Below are 21,871 nucleotides of genomic sequence, written 5' to 3'. Positions count from 1 at the left end.
TGGTACCTTCATAGCCCAAGTGTGTTTTGCAACATAATGCTCACCGTGTCCTTTACATGGCCCTTTGGAAAAGTTGGCCTTCAATCAGAGGTTACATTGGCATCTGTGTTCCAAAGTCTTCATCTGCAGCTGGTTAGCAGAGTGCTAAGGCCATGCTGAAACTCCAGCATAGGTGTATTTTTCTTTCCAAATGCCTTCAAATCATAGTAGCTGTCATTAACCCATCAATCTTAATGTCTTTTTTTGGGGGGGGCTGCAACAGAGTGGTTTTGTCTGCTGGGCATATAGAAGTCATAAATAAGCCTTTGATAGCTCCTCATGACACATCATGGTGCTTAAAGTAATTCAGAGTGGCACATTGGTGGAAAGCATGTAACCCAAGAATATTCTTATATATTTAAGCTTTTAAAATGGTTTCAAATGCTGTTAATGTCAGAATTTGAGCATCTGGTGGAAAGGCTGGAATAAATGGCTTGTGTGTTTTATAGGTTTGCTTTTTGTGTGGGAGTGTTTTAAAAAAACATCAATTTCTCCTTTCAGATTCCAGAATACAAAAATAATCTCATTTTAATGCATTCAAAATGAAAAACAAGACAAACCTTTTTTAAAATGGAGGAAATAAAAGCATCCGCGAATAGGCGAAGTTGTGGGTGCAAGTGCCAATTTTGTACATAATATTCACAAGTCTGCAAAATTTGAATATTATTATGCTAACTTATTTTGGTTTATTATAAAAATTGATTTGATCAAATGTGTTTGTCATTTGAATTGCCGTTGTATGGTTGTCGGTAGCGTATCAGCCAGCCCATCGACTCCCAAACCACCAAGTAAAAGGCCGGCTTATCTACCCAGGGCCGATGCCTCCAGTCAACCAGTCAGGGTGGCTTTTGTGGGCTCACGTTGTTTATTTTAGCCCTCATTAAAATGTGGTGGGGTGGCTTTTTCCTCTCTGGGGCTCGGTGGCTACTGTGGTAGGGAGATAGGGGTCTGTGGTAGACCCCCTTGGGCTGCACACAAAAGCTGTTTTGCCCCCATCCCTGACTGGCCACTCACCCCAAGTGGGTCCACCCTGTGGCAGAGCTGCGGTTAACAACTGCCTGGTAAAAAAAAAAAAACGACTGATAATGCAGTTCATAACATCAACCGCTAGAGGGCACAATAATCCACAGAATCTTCCTGCAACTTTTACCTCTATTTCCTTTCTACTGTCAGCACTTTTTTCACTGGAAGCAAGCACAGGGATGTTTGTGTGCAAAGGGTGGCTGTGTTTGGATAAAAAGACATGTGGGTGGTAAAGCTTCAAAGTCTCACACACAAAAAAAAGGGGCATCTCTTTAAGTCCTGTGTCAACTGTGCGTTTGTGACGTCAGCTTCTTCAGGCCTCCGAGGGGCCTTTGTTGGGATGTTTAGTCTCTTTATGAGGATACAATAGCTGCCTGTTTTATTTTGTCTGTGACGGGAAAACTGTTTGACATAAAAGACTTGCTTATGTCAGCAGCCACGCCCACCACTTTAGCTTTTACCTGGCAGGTTGTTACTTCAGTGAGTCCAACTTGTGCTGAATATTTTTGTCTGCAATGCTAAGAATGACAAATGTGTGGGTTGTAAAATCGGCATGGTGTGAACATCCACGTGAGCCTCAACAGTGAAGAAGTATGTTCTGTATTCATCACAGTTAGTGTTAAACTGAACTAGCAGGTTTCCTTTTTAAACTTCCACGATGAGCCTTTGAAGTTTTGCCTCTGCCTTCCATTTTCAAGCTTTATTTTCCTGCCAGCCACTGACTGCCAAGGCCATCCATCCACGCAAAGCAAAAAACTCCCTACTTGACTCCTCCCCATCATGTCTCCAATTGAACCGACAACAGATGACTCTCAAATGTCCCCTACTGACTCTCCAGCTCAGTTTCAATGCCAATATTTTGGTTCAGGTTCATCCCTTTAGTAGCATAAAAATAAATGTGATAAGCCCAGAGCAAAAGGCAATCAATTAATGCCATATGTGTTTATTGTTCCGTATTCTGCAGGTGCAGGTTCATAGTTGCTTTTCTGCTTTTAGACTTCCTTTAGGCTTCCTTTAGGCTATATTGGTTTAATCATAATAAGGTATCAGGCCGCAAGATTTTTTTTGATCTCCCAAAGATGACTTTTAGGAGACTCTTTTGAATTGCAGGTATTTCCCCATTAACATTGCAAATGTACCCGGATGTGTTTACTCTAAATGGCTGGCGCCATTACTCAGAGGCATTTTTTATCTAAACGGAAAACTAATTATAACTGTAAAATTGGTTAGGGAAATACTGAGAATTGAAAGGTTGTCTAACTTGTCAGATATGCATGTCAAATACGTCACAGCACACCACTTGTATAATATTTCTTTACGGTTACATCACCGAAAACTAGCCCAGCGTGCAAAAAGTATTACAGGCTTGTTTTGACAATGTCGTTGTGTGGCATAAAAAAAAATAAATGCCCCTGTTTTTCCAAAAAGGTTGCTGTGTAAAGATGGTTGGTTGTTTTTAAACTCAGGAGTCTTTTTGTTTTTAAGCTGACGCCTGCTTCTACTTCCAAAACCATCTTGTTTTTATAAAGGTTGTGCCTTTCTTTCTTTCTTTTTTTTTTTTTTTTGCATGGAAAGGCACTGTGGTTTTCACTGTTTCAGATCACTGTAATTATTGGGTTGGTCTGGCTTTCACGGCGTGCGCATATGATATTCACAACGGCCACTTGGATCGACTGTATGTGACTGGGGTGGCACAAAAAACACAAATATATATTTCAATTTGATCAACCCTTTTTCCTTTAGATGTCAAACCTGAGGCTCGGGGGGCCACGACTGGTCCCCGGTTGTTTTATTACTCGCCCCTCCCTTCCTGTATCGACTCCCAATCATGTCCTAATCACAGTCACCTACCTCTCGTTACCTGTCTTGTATTTAAGTCCTGTCTGCCCGTCACTCCCTTTTCAGATTGTTCACGTCTCTGTTCCTGTTTCTCAGTTCTTGTCTTTGTCAGTTCAGTTTCTGTCGGTAGGTCCGTTAAGTTATGTTAGTTTGCCGGTTCTGTTGGTCTTGTTCCCTTCATCCTCCATGCCAGATACGGCCTGCCACATCATTTGACATGGCCTGCAAAGACAAATTTTGCATTTGTGTCTTGACTAAAATGACAATTTGTCTTCCCTTTTAAAAAAAAACGGGATATTGCGATATACTGTTTCCCAAATCTCTGCCTGTCTTTAATGCTGCAGTGTCTCTGCAATCCATCAGCGTTCTGGTCTTAAATGTACCGGTTACCAAATTTTTCCACCGAGAGGACTGTCGCTTGCCGGGAAAGCCGCACATCGTTTGTGTGTGTGCGTGTGTCATGCCATTTTTAGAAGTCCCTACGTGTGCTTTGCACTAGTTCACGAGCTTTACGGAAGCCTCCTGGGTCCATTTCTTCTGTGGTTGGACCACATACCTCAGAATCATGCTTTAGTTGGAAAAATATCTGTTTTATTTTCCAGACATCATAACGAGTCAAAGTCCTCCACTGTCTACCCACTGGACAGTAAAAAGCTGCACTGGCCTTGGACTCGCCCCCCCCTCCTCTCCAGTCTTCTCAGGTCGCCACTGTAAAAAATCAACACCTCTCGTACCCCAGACTGAAAGTTTTCAACATACAGATCCAATTTCTCCCATGTGCAATCAGGAATCAGGAGGGGTGTGTCGCGTTAAGATCACCACTGCCTTGAATTGTGGCTTTTGCGAGCAATGACTCCACTGGAAAGTCCAGTGGCAATTCTTTTCTCCTGGTGTATGTGCTTGCTGAGATTTTCCAGTATTCTTGCTTCACCACTGCCATCTGGACATATATCAGCGCCACTCCGGGACAAATAGTGCACATATCTCAGGCGGCCTCTTTTGGATGCTTGCTCTCATTTGACGGCAGAGCAGGAAATACTAGAAGCTCGGAACAATGACTTTGGACACGACCTAATATTTACTTTTTGATTACTCATGCATACCCCCCCCTCCCTTTTCTCTTAAATCCCTCCAAATAGCTCTTTTGATGATGACTGGTTTTAATATTTGGTCCTTTTTTCGCTCTAAAATCAATATAACAGCTTCAACGGCGTTATCACAAACTTCAGATTTTTTTTTTTAATAATTCCAGAATGTAGATAAAAATACATTTCTTTTCCCAAGACTCAAGGCAGTTTAATTGCACACTGTTATTTCTTCTTTTGTCACCCCAGACCCACTATTGTGTTTTTTTTTGCGTCTCTTGGCACACTTCACACTGCAGATTTATGAACGTTTCCATTGATGGCCTTCCAGGATCTGGCTATAAACAGCATCTAAAGCGGCAATGGTGGAGCCGGCACTCAATTCCAAAGTATATTACCACCCAAGCATGCTGCGGTCCCCCTTTTGCCTGGCCCTCACGAGCTCCCACAACTCCTCGTAACCCCCCTGGCCACCAGGCCGGAGGTAGGAAATCAAACCAATTACTGTTGTATTTAAAGAAAATTGGAGCAAGGCCGGAAAAGTGGGGGCATTTCCAGAGACCGCAAAAAGAAAACGGCAGGGCCACCGTTTGGCATAACACGGAATGACTGCAGTAAAGTGGAATAGCACTTCTCTGGGGGAAAAAAAAACTAACAAAATCAATATTTTGGCAATTTACAAAAAAGCAGTCTATATTGTAATTTACAGCAATTCAAAATTGGGGATAAACAAAACAGTTGAATGAATATTTGGAATGTCTAAAACACCTGCATGAACCACACGAAGGAGAAAGTATAATTAAAAATAAAAAAAATCTGGATGGGAGCGTCATATCTCAAGATGAGGTCATCTTTAATCACAATATATTCTCCCTCCATTACCTCTCCCATGTACTACCCTGTGATCCGCCTCCTCGCTGTCATCTCTCAGGAAAACCCCTTCATTACCAGGCCTTGAATGTAGCTTCTTCATTCTCCGTCCCCCCACAAGCCTTCTTTGTTCCGTGACTGATCTGTCTGTAAGATATCAGCTCTTAAAAGCAATTATACCAAAATATAAATGCTCCCTGTAGGACATCTCCGAACAAATGTTTCTCCTTCATCATCCTCCATGCCTATTGGGCAGAAATAAAGAACTGAAGGTGTCTGGTGTCTACAAGCCAACAATCCTGAGAGACTTGGAGACGTGCAAACACACACAGTTGGCTCCTTATGTCTAAGATCAGATAAAAAGTGTCTTTGCAAAACAACTAAAGTCCAATTTATTCTAAACAAAAAAAGTAAACATGACGTCTGCACAAATTCAAGCCACTAAAGCAATCTGTAGTGATTTAAGGATTTGTTTGGGATGAGATTTATGATTAACTGCCCCACCCATTTTTGGACCTCCAAAATATTTGCAACACATTTCAGTATACTAAAAACCATGATATTGACACACACGCCTGCAGGTGCACACACACAACACAGACACACACCACTAATACTTTGCTTTTGTCTGTGCAGGTGCATGCACAATGCACAAAATACATATACTCACAAACTTTATGTCTCACACACACACGATAAAGACGTGTAAGATGATCTCCCATTAAGGTTGAAAACAAACCAGTGAGTGGGAGGTGTCCCCTGAGGTAGTGAATATTGTGGAACCATGGGAACTGGTTTGTTGGGGGCCCATGGCCAGCCATGGCCAGACACGGGGGTGTGAACACCGACACACATGTCATTCTGGTGAGAGAATCACAGTAATTACTTTTTAGCACTCTGGATGCTCAGGTGATTTGGAGCCCCATTCCAAAAATTGTAAGAATAAGAAAAATAAAACAATACAAGGACACTCACTCTCCCACATGACTTAGACTTAAAAAGTGGGGGCGATAGATCGATTGGAAGATTGCTTGATGTGAACAACAACTCAGCGTGTTCCCCCGGACTGAGCAGGAAGTGATCCGAGACCTGCTCCACTGGGATTTAATGGTGTATGTTTCCCTCCTCATCATTTCAGTGAAAAAATAAAAGCCTGGCAGCGCGTGGCGATGTGCTCAGTGCGTGTGGATGCTAATTTCCTGTTTTATAGAGGAAGCAGCGTGCACATGTACAGATCGTTATTCTGATTTTCTGTGTGAGAAAAGAGCAAAGAGAGAGAGGAAAAAATATCGTGTCATTTCTCATGAACGTGCATGGGAAACAACTCACGTTGTTTCTGGGAAACTGACCCACTCTTTTAGTCAAACCATATTTTGGTTCATTGCAAATCCAAAGTGTTCACTTGAAGTCCAGTTAGCACAAATGCAATAACACTACAAGTTCTTTCGCTTTATAGAGTTGTGGTTGACCCAAACTAATTAATTGAATTAAAGGCTAATTGGGTGGAGACACTTGTGGTCATTTTGCACCAAGACCAGCTTAAATGTATTCAGACTTTTTTTTTTTTTTTTTTTTTTGTGGCTTTAGTCATTGTTGTCCTTGGAGGTCTCAGCTACTGGTCCACCATAGTGTGGTCTGTGGAGTTCTTCTGGTTTTGACTGACCGCCTTCCTAGAAATCAATAACAAGACAGATGAGTCATCATTTTTATTTTTATTATAAAATAAGCATGCTACCAGATTGACGTGTATATTAATTGCCATAATTATTATGCACAAGGAAATTGAATGTACCTTCATGTGTGTAGTTCTATATTCACAGAATTTTTTTTTTTACAAAAACAATTGCTAAAATAATAATTGTAGCAACTCTCACAATTGACCTGAATATGTGTGTTTGAGCAAGTGCCCCTTTTTCAGCAATCCTCTGGGTCCAATGATTCTAAAATCCATGGAGAGGAGCTCCACTGTGGGAACTCGGCTTTGCCCGCTGCATTGTCACACAGAGCGGTCTCGGTCTCTGTAGACCCAGCCTTGATGAGAAACTACCTTGGCTGGGATCCCCGCTTGGAGAACCATACTTGTTTCTCTCTTCCATTTCCCGCGTAGCAGGCGTCAGTGTGAGAACGCTTGCATCACAGCTCTGGTGGTTTCTCAGCCCCTTGCCCCTGCGTTTCACCATCACGCTGTGGGAATCTCGGTTTTGGACTGCAGCCTCTGTTCCCACCACCAGTCTGGTTAGAAAATAGACTTCCAAATGGATCCGGTTGTAACCCGCTTCTTCTCATGGCTTTGTTTGGGGTGAGCGAGATCAGTAGGCAATTTCAGAAGCAGGTATGAACACAATCAATTTTGTATGTTTCTCATTCAGCTTTGTGATGACTTCATCTTCCAGACAGGCGTCCTTCTAACCAGGCTTTTTTTTTTTTTTAATCTCCACGCTTCCTGGGCAGTTACAATATTCGGAAGAACAGCGTAAGCAAGATCAGAGAAGGGCTATAAAAAGAAGTTGATACCTCCAGATGAGCGCTCTCCTCTGCTCCCCACATGTGGACGAGACAGGCCGCTCTCACAGAACATCCAACGACAGCTGGAAAATCCCCCTGAGCCCCGTCTAATTGAAAGCTTATCAACTTCTCTTTGTGCTTGCTGAGCAGCGTTTTGGGGAGGGGGTATGGTTGGCCATGCAACAGGGTGTCTCGTCGGGAAGTGAACTGTCAGGACTCTGGGGTACTGAAAGATCTGTCAGCAGTGCGTGAGAGTACAAGTGTGTGTCTGTGTGTGTGTGTGTGTGGGGGGGGGGATTCTTTGTCTCAGGCCTATAGAGGCATTGTTGGCAAAGCAACAAAGCATCAGGATGCTCATAGCAAGCCTTGATACTGTGATTCATTTGCAAACTCTATGTATCTGGTACACACAACACAAGAGCACAACTTTACAACCAAAATAAAATAATCTTCTGTATGAAATTTAAAATACTCACAGAGACATTTGAGGGAGTATTGCTCTACATTCAAACTACCTGTGATGATTTATTATCTCTCCGAAGCCGCCAGGGTGGAATTGGATTTGATGTTTGTGCTTTTATTTTTTGCCTTTGGTGCCACTGTGTTGACAGTAAAGGCGTTTTATAACGCCTTTGAAATTGTGCTTAATTGCCCGTCTCACTGATCGTAACAAGGCGGGCTGGTAATTAAACGTTTGCTGGAAATGCCGTTTGTTGTGGAGGTGTTGGCCATGAATGCAATGCCACCTTATGCGTATGTGAATAAATGCAATATAATTAGCTTGAGTTAGAATGTGCTGGCATGAAATTGTGCTCTATTAACCTTAATAATGTCTTAGTTTATGCTCAGCCAAAGTTCTGGTATCTGTTTCTGCACGAGAATTCTACCCCCTGTCATCGTGTTGAACATTTTTCCTTCAAACACCTTCCTGTGTTCAATTATATGAGGCCTCACAATCCAGACATGGCAGCATTAAGTTTCAATATTTTACCTATTGCTGCTTGGTATTGTTTTAAGAGCTATGAAAATAATACTGAAGAATGTGTCCATTAAGACGGATCCAAAACATGAACTTGGGTGGGATTTTCCTCAAAGTGGGTGGTGGACCGTAATCACTTGTCAAAATATTACAGAATAACAAAAAAAATAAAATAAATAAATAAATATATATATATATGTATATATGAATTTTATATATAAATTAAGATGGTCTGAGAAAGAAATTGTAACACATTAGTTTTAATTACAGTTATTAAAAACTACATTATCTGCAAACTTTACAAGCACTCATATGGAAACATGAATGATATTAATACATACAGGAATTCTTTAAATTAACATCAGATGTACATGCTTTGAGCATAAAAACAGAGAAAGCAACTTAAGGTTTTTGGTACATTGAAAAAAAAAAGGGAATTCTTTTAAAAAGAAACAAACAAACTTTTAATCCGATATACATTAAAATACAATTCACTGGTACAATTTGGCTTCCTAGTTTTACATTGAAGATGACAAGACTTACCACACATTTTAGCCGTCATTTACTATTTTTTACACATATCCCCCCATTTTTTTTGGTTTCCTGTAGCTGCATGATTGTTTTCTACAATAAAAGTCTTCAACCACATTAAAAAGGGGAGTTTTCTCTTCAGCACAAGGAGACAGGAATGAGTAAAAGGAATAAGGCCGTGAATGACTTCCAACAAGTACCCAAAATCAGATGGGCAAACTTTTTCTAATGACGCTCTACAAATTAGACGCATGGTGGCGGAACAAGGTCTACTTCATTTTTTGACCCACCACAGTCACGTTAAGGAAGAGCTTCTTTTAGCTCGATACCTGATACACAGAAGATGATCCTGTGTGGGCGTATGAAATAGTGCCAGAGTCAAGAGCCCCTGGCACCACTGATCAGTAAATTAGTCCAAAAGCAACATTGAGGGCTAGAAGAACTTCAAAGTTCTTACAGATTACCCAGAACAAAGGGCTTGTGAGCAGTTAACAGCTTTCTTCTTTGGCATAATTGCCGCTGGTGTCGGTAAGAAGATACCGCTGTGACCCCCCGCCCGCCCCCGTGATGCCGCTATGTACATGGAAGTTACATTAGAAGCTGTGCATGTATGCAACCAGCAAATATGTACACAAATACACACACACAAAAAAAAGAATAGGATTGGGCGGGTATTATTGGAATAGTGCAAAAATTAGGCAGATGGCTTATTAAGCGCAGGAAAGATAAAATTCAAATTTGGGAAATTTAAAGGATAAAAAAGGCTTGAGCGATCCATCTCACTAACAAAGTCTGTTGGGCGTGGTTCGGCGAAAATAAAGATTTTTAGTGCATCAAAGCTACATTGGAAAACGAAATAATAACATTAAAGCTTCGTTTTTTTTTTTCTCATAATTTAGTTGCAATATATTACACGAATTCCAAATGTATATACTTAAGGACAAAACATGATATGCATATACCGTAAAAAATAGATAGATATAAAAAGAGGAACGACGAAGAGAAATGCTTTAAGGAAGAGGGGGATACGCGCACATTTCCTTTCAATTTGGCTCAAATAAATATCAAAAAGTAAACCGTGTCATCCAGTTGCAAAACACCAGACTTTTTTTCTTTCATGGAAAAAAAATGCCTGAATAAAAGGCAAAGGCTTATTCCTGCACAAACTAAAAAAAAAAAAAAATAATCCAACTCTCCTCTGTACATGCCTCCAAACATTGTCCATCATTTTTGCTCCAACTCGATTCAATGACGACGTCACAGCAGAGGATGTCCATTGTGTGTACAGCATCACCGAGGTGTCCATTTGGATAATAAATTAGGAGCAATTGTGCATACGTAGATGCTCAAGATGCAACCGGGAGGTGTTATTTGACAGTTTTGCATAATTCCAAATGGAAGCTTAGAAAGACTGATTGCTACAGCAGTGCAGCCAAGCCTTGGAGGGATGTCTGAGTCACTCGCGGGGCAAACATTCAGTCTGGTTGCTCTCCTCCACCCATGAGGGCTGACTCAGCCTGAAGAGTCTGTCCACTATATGGCTTCTCTCAGCTCATATGGCTTTTGATAGGCTTAAAGGGTACATATGTTAGCACAGTGCAAAAATTCACGCAGAGTTTACAAAATACATCAGCGGTCCAAAGTCTTAATAAGCGAGTGCTATGGAAATAAAAGACAAACATGCATCATGTATCTTTTTTTTTTGGGCTTTTTTTTTTCAGTGTTCAGGATTTTGTTCATCTTCACTTTTCTACCCTTCAAGTCAGTAGGGCCTCCAGACGGATTCATCCAGACGGCCCGAGGCGCTCATGGCCGTGGGGGAATTGCTGTGGCTGCCGTCGGCCTCCACGCCGTCGCTCTGGTTGTTCAGGCCCGGGTTCATCAGGCTGTTGGCTCCGCCGGCGCCCGAGGCCCCTGAGCAAGAGAGGAGACGGGTAGGGGAGCGTTCGCCCCCGGCGTTTGCCACCATGGAGAACTGGTAGGACCCAGATCCTGTGCCGTAATACAAGTAGGAGTTGGATTGGAAGTTCTGGCTCTGGTTGTTTGAGTAGGGAGGCGGCAGGTAGGTGTGGTATCGAGACGGAGCCGACATGCTGAGGCCGCTGATGCCGGTGCTGGAAGTGTTGGTGGAGTAAGGGAAAGCCCCTGGGTAATGAATACGGGGGTCTGAGAAGCGGGGGTCGGTCAGCGGGGACGGGAACGTGGTCCTCTGCTGGAAGAGATCCGTTGTCCCTGTTGGCACAAACACGGAAACGGATTTAGAAAAGGAGACGAGCCGTTTGAGTAGCATTTTCTCACGTGGGCGTTCAGTGCCATTGATGGTTATAGACGTCAAAGATATTGGCAGTGAATGAGTTAAAATAACATTAGTTGCCCATAAAATCATTGTGTGCTGTCAGCTGGTTAAAACTTTTTTCAATAAGAACTATTATCTAAATGTTTTGATGCAGGAACAGAATGAATGATGTGTTCTTGGCAATCATCTTCATCTTCCCACAGTCTCATAAAGATGAAGGAACCTAAGCAGGCCCACCTAACGCTCTTCTAAAAACTCAAGGCATTCTATCTTTGTCCGCACAATGAAAAGAACCTTTGTCAAGCCCCACGATGGGCGCTTTCGTATAAACAAGACAACTTTGTTGTGTAACTCATCATAAATCGTACTCAAGAGGCAGACGTGAAGACAATAAAGGCAAGAAGGAAAAAAAGCCCAGAACAAAGAAAGCATCTTGGCAATATCATATAAATGAATGCGTCTCATCGTCAAAGGAGGTGTCCTGCTGTAACCTCGGAAAATTGCAATGTAACTTAACACATGCTAGCAAAAACGACGACAAAGAGGCGTTGTTTGGCCTTCTGATATCATCTCAGCTTCTATAGAAGCAAGCACATGGCTCTGCCTGACTTGTCGAGTGTGTTCCCTTGTCATGCTGCCCAACAGTGACACATTTTGGACGGAGGCAATATGGCCATAAGCCATAACCGTAAACGCCCTCAATCCAGTTCATCATAGAAACTTCCTCATACCTGCCGACACCTGCTGCTTACACACACACACCCGAGCGAGTCCATGAGTTGAGCCGCTTTCATGTGCCCAACATGCCCACATGACTGCAAGTGTAAAATATGGATTTGGATGGCAGCAGAAAAAAAAAAAAAGGATCTTGTATCTATGAAGCAAGCCATTGCATGCAACAGCCCTGAGGGGGGAAAATGCCAAACTTGCGTGCCACAGTCTTGTTCAAATGTCTTTTCCCTATGTCTGGGGAACCGGGGTCCATTTTCAACTTCAAAAAAAAAAAATATTTCTTTGCACTTTCCACTGGTCCTGCTGTGTGCTTTTTTTGGGCTTCTTTTTGGGGGTGTCGTGGGGTGGCTGTTTCTTTTTCCAGAGTCTACCAGGCGCTGGAGTTGATATCTGATTTCACGCAAGGAAAATTGGAGCCTTCAGCTGCTGCGGATTCGGGCGAAGCCGAGTCGGCGTACTAATTCCTACCGGACTCCCGAAAGAACTCTGTCTGTCTCTTTCTCTCTGTCTGTCTCTCTTCATCTTCTTGAGTCTGTGCTATTTTTAGGTCTCAGGGTGCAGAGAGGGGAGGGGTCCCGGCGGCCCGTGGCGGCGGCGGCGCGGCCCACCTCGCGCTTGATTGGAGTTGGGGGAAACGTGTTGGCTAAACTGCGGTGGGGATCCGACTCCTGTGTTCTTTCAGGGGAAACTCGACTGGACACGTATCACAACATCTTAATGGGCTTGTGCAGTCTCAAAGCTCTTGGCCGGAGGCCAAGCGGAGCTCGCTACCACCCAAAACGCTCAGCGGTACAGTAGCTCCCTCTAGAGGAAAGGGTTACATAAACTGTTTAGTAAATGAGAAGCAAAAGGATTGTCTGTTTTCTCTCGCCGCCGCATACTTTCCTGCCCCCACCCATCCATCCACCCATCCATCCTAAGTACAGGCTTCGCTGTTGCGGCTGTGGTAAGTGTGGTGTATCGTTGGCAGAGAAAAAGCGAGACTAGTAGTAGCTGCTTGTAACCTCTGCATCCCCAAACCACACATGATCTCCATTAAGGCTCATCTGAAATGTGTTTGCAAGGACAGGAGAGGAGATGGACCCCAGAGGGCTCACTTGGCACAGTCCAAAGTCTGTGATGTTCACAGGCTACAAAGCGAGTAGCGGGGAACCAGAACTTTTTTTTTTTTTTTTTTTTTTTACAAGAACACAGTGTTCCGTTGCTCCTCTCCCTCTGAAGCGTAGCGCCACACACTTATTTCATTCTGGGGTGGAGTCCTTCGTCTCATTTTTGCTTTGCTTTAAAAAGACCACTAGTCCACAGTGAAGCGTGGAACCCGGATCGGATTGGAGCTTTGACTCATTTGCTTATGGGGGGGGGGGGGAAACGGGATTTCGGTTCTTGTTAACACAAGGGCAGTGTCTGGGCACAACTGTCTTTGTGCACGCAGGAGGTGATTATTAAAGAGGAGATGCAAATCCAGGTGCTCACCTGTGAAATGTTTACATAAGCTGGATGCAAACCGTGATGGCCAGCAAACAAGCAATGTTGCCTCAGGCAAATTAGCAAAGGGAAACAAAATGGACTGAAGCGGGAATCATCTTTTTCCTCATACTTTCCATGACATACGTACACGATGACAATCTTCTGTACTGCGGTGAGGTTATAATAAAGTATGCTCAAGCTTCCGTCTGAGGTTAACAGGTTTACTTTGAATAACTGGTTTAGGTAACTAGAAACATGTACCGTAAAATGAATGTTGATAACTGGGTGTGAATGGCACAGGAGAGCCATCTCCAATTGTTTATTGAAGTCGTGGCCAATGAATCACGTAGAATGCAAATGATTTTCCAACTTTCGCGTGTCAACATGCTTCACGTCGGCGGAAACAGTTTTGCTTATGCTTTTCTGGTTTAAAAAAAAGCAAAGGCATAAAGTCATTTTCAATCTGGGGCAATGGCTGTTCAGAAAATGACAATGTTTGTTAGTTCGAAACGGATCAAAGGCAAAGCAGTGTCACTGGGTCAACGTACAAATCATCGTAATCGTCGCCTTTGCGTGCGCTCGTATCGATGACTCAGCGCACGTTGTGTGGCATGCTGCTTTGTGGTAGGTCGGGGACAAATGGGAGAATAAGAGGGCTGTTTGACAACTGAGACAACCCAAATTGCCAAGAAACAAATGAAAGAAAGGAGTGGGAGGGAGGGAAAGATGAAGATGAAGAAAGTTAAGCAGGGTGGTGGCGTCCTAGGAATGTTCCGAGCTGTTTGAGAGCCCTACGGGCAAAATGAAACAGACTTCAAAATTGTCAGAATGGCACACCCTGTGTCGTGCCCGCCTTCGCACCACTGTCTCTACTATAATTTACCATTATTCCTTTGCCTATTTTAAAAGACAGACAGAATACAAATTTATTTTAAAATCTCTGCTTTGATAGGTGCTGCTCCTGGGCTTTGCAAACAGACCTGTTTCTCACCACCACCACTAGCCTGAAGACACCTTACTACTATTTACTGTCATTTCCAGACTATAAAATTACTATAAAATTCGGAGAAAATCCTGATTTGTTCATATATAACCCGCATAGGACTATAAATTTGATTTATGAAAAATCTATAGAGAAGCCACATTGGACTATAAGCCAAATCATGTGCAAAAAGTAGCGGCTTATAGTCCGGAAAATACAGTAGTTGGCTTTCACCCCGTGACCACACGAGCATGGGCTTATATAGAGCATGGGTGTCAAACTTAAGGCCCGGGGGCCAGAGGCGGCCCATCACATCATTTTATGTGACCCATGAAGACAAATTATGGATCGACTTCATGTGTCAATAATAAAAAAAATTCACTTTTCAAAACTACAGATACTTCCAGCAATTTCTATTACCATTCCATTTTTACTCGTCTCTGATTTCAATGCTAGTTCTTCATCAGTGTAGCTTATACTATATAAAATATAAGGCGTTGACAGTCATAATGACCCTCCGAAGGAAACTATGAGTACGGCCCGCGACACAAATGAGTTTGACACCCCGGTGATATACGTATAACAGACAAAATACATGACGTAATTTCAATTCACATAAAGTCTGGAAAAGCCATCCTTCTTGTGAGCAAAATGGAAAAAAGTCTTAGCCATGTCAGAGCTTGGCAAGGTCTTACCTGGCCATGGTCTGAGGTCCTCCTCCACCTTGCATGTCTTCAGAGAAGGGGTGTCTATCTGATCTTGCCACAGGGCTGCTGAAAAACACAAATTGCATCAACATTACATGCCATTCAGTAAGTATATTTTGGCATGCAGAAGGATGTGTAGGTGGTGTATGCGCAGGGTGAGGAAGTCAGCACCTGAGTTATATAAATAAATCTAGCCCCCCCCCCCCCTGAAAAAAAAATCATGACAGACCCGTCAAACTGTCTTGGCATGTGGAGATGTGTCTTCCTGTCACAGGCTGGCCTCTGCTGACTGAGCAGTAGGCAGTGATGGCTGATTTTCTCACCGGAGTGAGAAGCAGCCTTGGAGAAAACATGCCTGATGGCTGCTTGGCAGATATTTTGGGGTCTTGCAGACCAGACAATGATGGGGCAGTGGAGACTTGTGAAAGGCAACAGGAACAGCAACGCAGCCAGTAAAGCTGTCAAGAAGCAGGTGGAGGATGGGCTGGCCCAGCGCGTGGGACCCTACTTCACACTCAGCGACCACACCGCAAAAGGGCTGACATAAACAGGCTCTGTTTGCGTTTGGTCTGAAATGATGCACTTGACTCAAGTCCGCTTGGACTGATGTTCCATGGACTGATGAATAACAAGTTTTGAAAATAAGAGACCAGTAATAAAAATTGCTACTTTGTGCAATGAAGACCATTTGTCATTTTAATATTGACACATGACCATTTGTCTTTCCGGGCCACGTAAAATGACGTGGTGGGCCGTATCTGCCCCCCCGGGCCTTGAGTTTGACACCTATGCTCTACAGGAAAATGATTCATAATGATGTTCACCTATAGCCACACTGGGCTCAACGTGTGTAAGATCCACGCTTCCCCTTCACTTCCTCTGCAAAGGACCAAATCAGCACTCAGTCCCCGAGAGGTCCTGCACTATGGCTCACAATGGCAAATTCTTACATATAAATGGTCTTATTCAGACTGGCTTGCAAGCAGCTGGTGTGATTTGCTCAAGAAAATAAACATTTCCTTCAAATATTTTGATTGGCCAGCAGACAACATCAATACCAGACGCACAGATTACCCCTGTTAATAAAAAAGGCCCACCCCTGGGTGGAGCTGGGTGGGGGGGCGAGGCTGGGGGGGCTGTAAATGGGAACGAGGCGGCTCGATTGCTAATAGCCAGCTTCTCCTATGTAGTATTGAGGACATAAATAAACACTTTTTGAAGTTTACGTGCAGTGGCCAGGAAGAGGCAAAATGGCGGCCGTCCTCATGACTCCGGTTCGCGCGATGCCTCTCAGATGTTTGACGAAATGAAGCGTGTCATTGAGAAACAGTCAAAGCGGGTCCTTGTGCCGGTTTCCTGTTTCACTTAGGCCTTAGGCGTCGCAACAGCGAGAGAATGCGAGAGCGTGAGCCAGCGAGAACCAAAGACGCCAACCAGAAGAGAGAGAATAGAGAGCGTGCTCGAGACGTGAGGAACATGGCCTTGGCTGGGCTACGTTGGACATTTGATATGTCTTTTGAGCCCGCACTTATAACGTGAGCAAAAACAAACACATGGGCTGAAAATTTGCAAGTTCTTTTAGAGGTCTTGTCAACCCCCCGCACTTCCTCTCTCTCTCTCTCTCTCTCTCCCCCCAGACTCAAAAGAGACTGTTCATGGGCGCGCGTGGAGTTTCTATAATTGCAGAAACTCGGCCGAAGCATGATGTGAAATTACAACTTATCCAAACAATAGTGGCCGGTGAAGTACAACTTGCTTTCACTTCTCCTTTTTTTTTTTCTACACATCTAACCTGTTTTTCTTGAAATATTTTCATTTCGAAGTATTCCTTTCAGGGTCAAAAAGAAAAGCTAACCACAAGAGAAGCTTACAGGCACCATAACAAATAAACCTCATGGCGGCCATTGACATATTGTATAAATAGTGTCGTGTTTTAAGGACTAGTTTTGGTTGCGTTGGCCTCAAAGGGTTGGACTTCCTGCTGAGGTTTGGCACCGATCTTTGGCCACACTTTTAAGTCCACGCCGTAGATGGCTGACGGTGAAAATTTCCTGTCTCGCTTATGCACCTAATTGGCTGATCATGTCACTCTGGATGTGGGAATTACTCCCGTGCTCTTGGCTGTGATGCTAGTAGAGCGCCACCTCCGAGCTGGGGGGCCGGTCGACTTGTTTATGTGGAGTAAACACTGTGGTCACTGTGGACTAGGCTGCTTCTCCATCAAACAAGATTTCCTCCAAGCCAGTCCAGCTCGGGCTTCCAGAACAAGAAGGCACAGCTGCAGCAGAACAGGAGGAAGTCCGGGAATGTGCCCCAAGTCTCATTAATGGGGCAAAAAGAATTTGGGCCGTCAAGGTTGAGTACATCAACAAATTGAGGTTGATCATTCCGTGGCTGATTTTATCAAGTGACTTGATGGCAGAAGGGATCTGCTTTGCTTCCTCTTGTAAAAATGTGTTTAAAAAAGCTCTTGAGTGTGTCACGTGACGTGCCAGAGCACGCTGGGCCGGCAACTTCACTCGGCCACACCCCTTTCGTTACCGTGATGTCTGTCATCTGCTCCCTCTCGTTGTCTCATGTATTTAAACCCTGCCCGTGTTCCTTTTGTCGGGGTTTGCCCCGGTTTTGTTTGGAGGCTCACGGTCAGAATTTTATCCTTGTCCAAGTGGACTTCTGTCGGTCGGTCGTTATGTCTGTTTGCTGGCCGTGAGTCTCTATTCCGTCTGTGTGGTCGGTTCCCTACCTGATTCCCTTCCAACTCCCTTTCCCTTAAAAAAAATCCCTGCCCGGTTCAAGCTGCATTTGGTCACCCTAGCTCAACTCATTCCTGACACAGTGATCATTCGAGGCTGTGCCAAAAGTGGGTTGAGTTTGGTCTGGTTTTAGCATGAAGGACAATCTTTTCTAATATAATGAAAATCGTATTTTATAACTGTTTCTGTTCATTTAAGACAGGGGTGTCAAACTCACTTTTGTATTGATACATGAAGTCGAATTTGTCTTTGCGGGTCACATAAAATGATCTGATGGGCTGTATCTGGCCCCTGAGCCTTGAGTTTGACACCATGATTTGATCTCTGTTTGAAATCTTCAAAACATTTTTAAACCTTAACTTTAATTATTGTCGCTCTTTATGTGATGGCGCGGTCACGGTTACATATTTACTCAAGGATTAACACATTGTCTAGGAAGGAAGACAGCAAATTGCCACCCGCAGACAATCTAGAATAACAATTTAGCTCTGTTGCGCGTCAGATCTGCTTGACTGCACGAGTCAAAGCCTGGATTTCAAACCGCACACGCAAATACACTCCCATCGTAGTTTGCTGGGAATGAGCGACATGTCTAGCAGGCTTACCTGTAACCACAAAAGAACAAAAACAAGCAGTGAGGGCAACAACGTCTGCCAAAGTGCAGGAATCCTGTCACTGCATGCTCAGGTAATCATCTCTTAATTACTCCGTCTGTCTGGGACTCTTGAAGAATTTGCATTACTGACAAACTGTGTATGTATATGTCTAATTTATTTTTTTTTCTTTCAGCAGGCCTGTGGGGCATTTTGTGTGTGCGATACACACATGACAAAAGTGAGCCACTCATTCAGACGAGTGAGATTAAAAGTACTGCATCAGCAAATTACAACAGTTTGGTCTGTTTATATGTAAACACCTTATTTAATGAGTTGGATGAAAACAGTCGTCTTTATGTTTGAACTTGTAGAACTGCTGCCTGTGCACGATTCCTTCACGTGCGCTCCAAAGTATAACCCCCCCCCCTATCTTTTTGCTATGCTATGATTTGGACCAAACCCATTTCAGAAGCGTAGCTGTGGCCAAATCCCAATTTCGGGAACCAAAGTGTGACGTTTCACACCTGAGACTGATTGTCCACACCCCTTTACATTAAAAGCTATTTGATCGCCATGATTTTAATTATCTTAATGAAGCAATGCATGCTTGGGCGTGTTCTGTATTTATTAACTACCGTGGACTACCACAAAGGCAGTGTGAAAGTGTTTGTAGACAAGGTGGGAGGCCGCAGAGTCTTTGAATGTATTATTATACACCACTCGCCCTCTGGTATGCCTTCATGGCATTAATACCACATATTAAGGCGTGTGGGTTTTCCAGCCGATCCCTTTCTTTGTCTTAATCACACACGCCTCTCCTAAATGGCCTCCAGCCATTGGCAACGCTAAAGCCTCTACCCACCCCAGCAGGCTCTAATGATGATAATGAGTTGTCTGCTCAAAGTGTATATACGGCGCATGTGTCGGTTGCAACATCACGACGCTCGCAAGCCTCTCCACGAGACTTATGCTTTAATTCCTCAACTAATTACGTGCGGGACAAAAAAAAAGTCAGTGTCAGTCACTCCTGTGTACCAGACCTTGAGCATTTATCATGACACTGAAAATGTAGATTTAGAGAGCTGGTTATTATCTTGGGTAAGCTGTCATGAGGGAGTTCATCAGTCAGCAAAAAAGGGAATTATTCTTATTATGATTATTATTACAGACAGGAACTTGTAATTGTAAAATAAACAATTTTCCACTTGTTCAATTCACAATAATGTACACATTAAGTGCCAAAGTATGACATTGAATCTAAATGCATAAATGAAATTTAAGAGAAAAATAATACATCATGCAATACAAGTATTTTTTTTCTCCGAAGACACGATTAAGTTACAATTAAATATCAGTTTAAATTTTCTTTCTCAATGTCAGTCCTCCTGTTGTACATCTGACTTTCATGAGATCTGTGTCAATTAAAAAAAAAAAAAAAATATATATATATATTTATGTCCCTAGGTTATATGTCATACTCTGGTGCTTGTGGAGCAAATCGTATTTTCACGATAACAAGTTGCTGTCTGTTTGCATCTTTTCTGTACAGTACAGGCTGTGCAAAGGATCTGATTTACAATCAACAATAAGTTGGGGACATGTGGGAGCTGTATAAAAGTCCCTGTGTTATCCTTAGTCAGCTGCTAGATCCTGTAGAACCTACAGTGTAGGTCCATTCTGGTGACTCAGTGCTGGGTAAGCTGAGCCCAAGGCCAAACAGTGGTGAATGGCTGTGATACACACTGATAATCCTGCACCCACGCATGGTCCCGAGCTCACAAACAACCACCCCCAAACGCAGCAACATGCTGATACCAAGGTAATGAGATTCATTAGCAGTCATGAGAACTAAAGAGTGGGCGGGAAGAGGAGGGCAGCAAACGGCATGTGTGTGTGTGTGTGTTTAGTCTGCGTGAGTCCAGACGTGGAATCTTGTTAAAAAGTCTTCTGACATATGACAGAGAGTCATCTTCACCCACGCAGCTGTTGACAGTGTATGCACACATCACACCACCTAAGTCTGAGTCCAAGTCCACTACCCCCCCCTTCCAGTATTCAGCCAGTCTGAGAGTGACGTGATTGCCAAGGTAGCGGGCAGCTGCTACATTCCTGAGGCTGTCGTGTGTGGAGTGTGGAGGCCAAGTTCTACACCCACGCCAAGTTTGGAGCTGGCGGCACCTGGCCGCAAAAAACTGCACGCTGTGGGGCCTTGGACCCACCAACGCGGGGCATGTGGGGACAAAGCTGACACGGACTTCCCTTTGCTGATAAAAGATCCCGCTGAACGTGTGACAGTTGCTCACCTGGTGTGGTGCTGAGGTGGCTCTGCGGAAGGGGCCGAGGATTATTGTTCCCCGGACCTATTCGCATGGTTCGCTGGTAGCGCTCGATCTCTGAAAGCCTGTCTGAAAATTGCTTCTGAGAGTCTTCCATCTTCACTCTGTGCCCTGAAAATAAGCAACGGTAGTCAAATGTTATTCTACCGATGGCATTTAGAAGAAAAAAAAAAAAGGCTCTTGTCATTTGACCTCACAAAAAAAAAAAATCAACAAGTAATATGAGCTTAGCAATGATTTGGACTGCTTCCCCCTTTATTTCACATTATTCAAGGGGCCAACAAAATCCTGTTTTCAACCTCCGAGTGCAAAATATTATTGCCCTTGAAATGCATGGGCCAGACATACCCAAACTGCACCTGCTCGCGCGTCATCCACAGATAACACCGGTAAAAAATCATTCCCTGACAAATGTTATTTTCCGTGAATCGCCAGACGAAGAAATATTGAACAAACACAAATCCAGTTTGGACCGACACAGCACTTAGTCATCGGGAAAATCCCGGATGGAGTGAAATGCTGTCATCACTATTTTGTCTTTAATGAGAGCATGAGCTCATATTTAGCGACCTTCCTCATCACTTTGTCTTTTATTGTTAACAATGGAAAAAAAAAAAAAATCTCCTCGTGGCTTTTATGTGGACACTCACATGTCCGCTTACACACACACACACTTTACATTTATCTGGACACACCTTAAATGTCCGAGTCCGGATGAGGCTTATTCCCTCTAATGGGAGGAAGAGATTTTAATGTAACGCGCCAAAACTGTGTGTGTGTGAAGCGGCATGTATACATTCTGTGGTTTTCTCATTGGCATCTCTGCAGACTACCCTAATGTGAAGTAATGGCTGGATTTGAATATTTTATCACTATATAAAGGGGGCAAGGCAGACGGACCAATATGGATTTTGCCCGTCCTTTCTCTCCCCTGACCCATGGGCAATATATCTTCACTTGGAGGCTGACCCATGGGTAAAGTTTCCTCTCGTTTACCGCTCTGTCCATTTGGTTGTGCCCACCGCATCCCCTCCATCCCGACCGACAATATAGAAATGTCAAGCCTCTGAGAAGACACACACTTTTGTGTTGATATCTGAAGTACATGCTGAGCATCTTTGCAACATCAGC

General features: G+C 43.5%; 1 protein-coding gene across 2 annotated transcripts in view; it reads right to left on the bottom strand.

Annotated features, from left to right (window-relative positions):
• Window positions 1-8,584: 8,584 nt before the first annotated feature.
• Window positions 8,585-21,871, bottom strand: part of runx3 (RUNX family transcription factor 3) — a 36,822-nt gene continuing 23,535 nt past the window's right edge. The window contains exons 6-8 of one of the 2 annotated variants that reach the window (XM_088400507.1): window positions 20,708-20,851; window positions 15,044-15,118; window positions 8,585-11,103 (exon numbers count right to left, since the gene is read on the bottom strand). In XM_088400507.1, the coding sequence (XP_088256633.1) occupies window positions 10,634-11,103; window positions 15,044-15,118; window positions 20,708-20,851 (689 nt within the window). In that variant the 3' untranslated portion in view covers window positions 8,585-10,633. Of the gene's footprint in view, window positions 11,104-15,043; window positions 15,122-20,707; window positions 20,852-21,871 lie in introns of both variants that reach the window. The other variant, XM_088400506.1, reaches the window with a different exon arrangement.

The sequence above is a fragment of the Syngnathus floridae genome, chromosome 16, assembly GCF_059516105.1.
Source record: "Syngnathus floridae isolate MCC-2025c chromosome 16, RoL_Sflo_1.0, whole genome shotgun sequence".
In the NCBI taxonomy this organism is placed as follows: Eukaryota; Metazoa; Chordata; class Actinopteri; order Syngnathiformes; family Syngnathidae; genus Syngnathus; species Syngnathus floridae.
The sequence above is the reverse complement of the archived record's forward strand: the minus strand, read 5'-3'. Positions and strand labels throughout refer to the sequence as shown.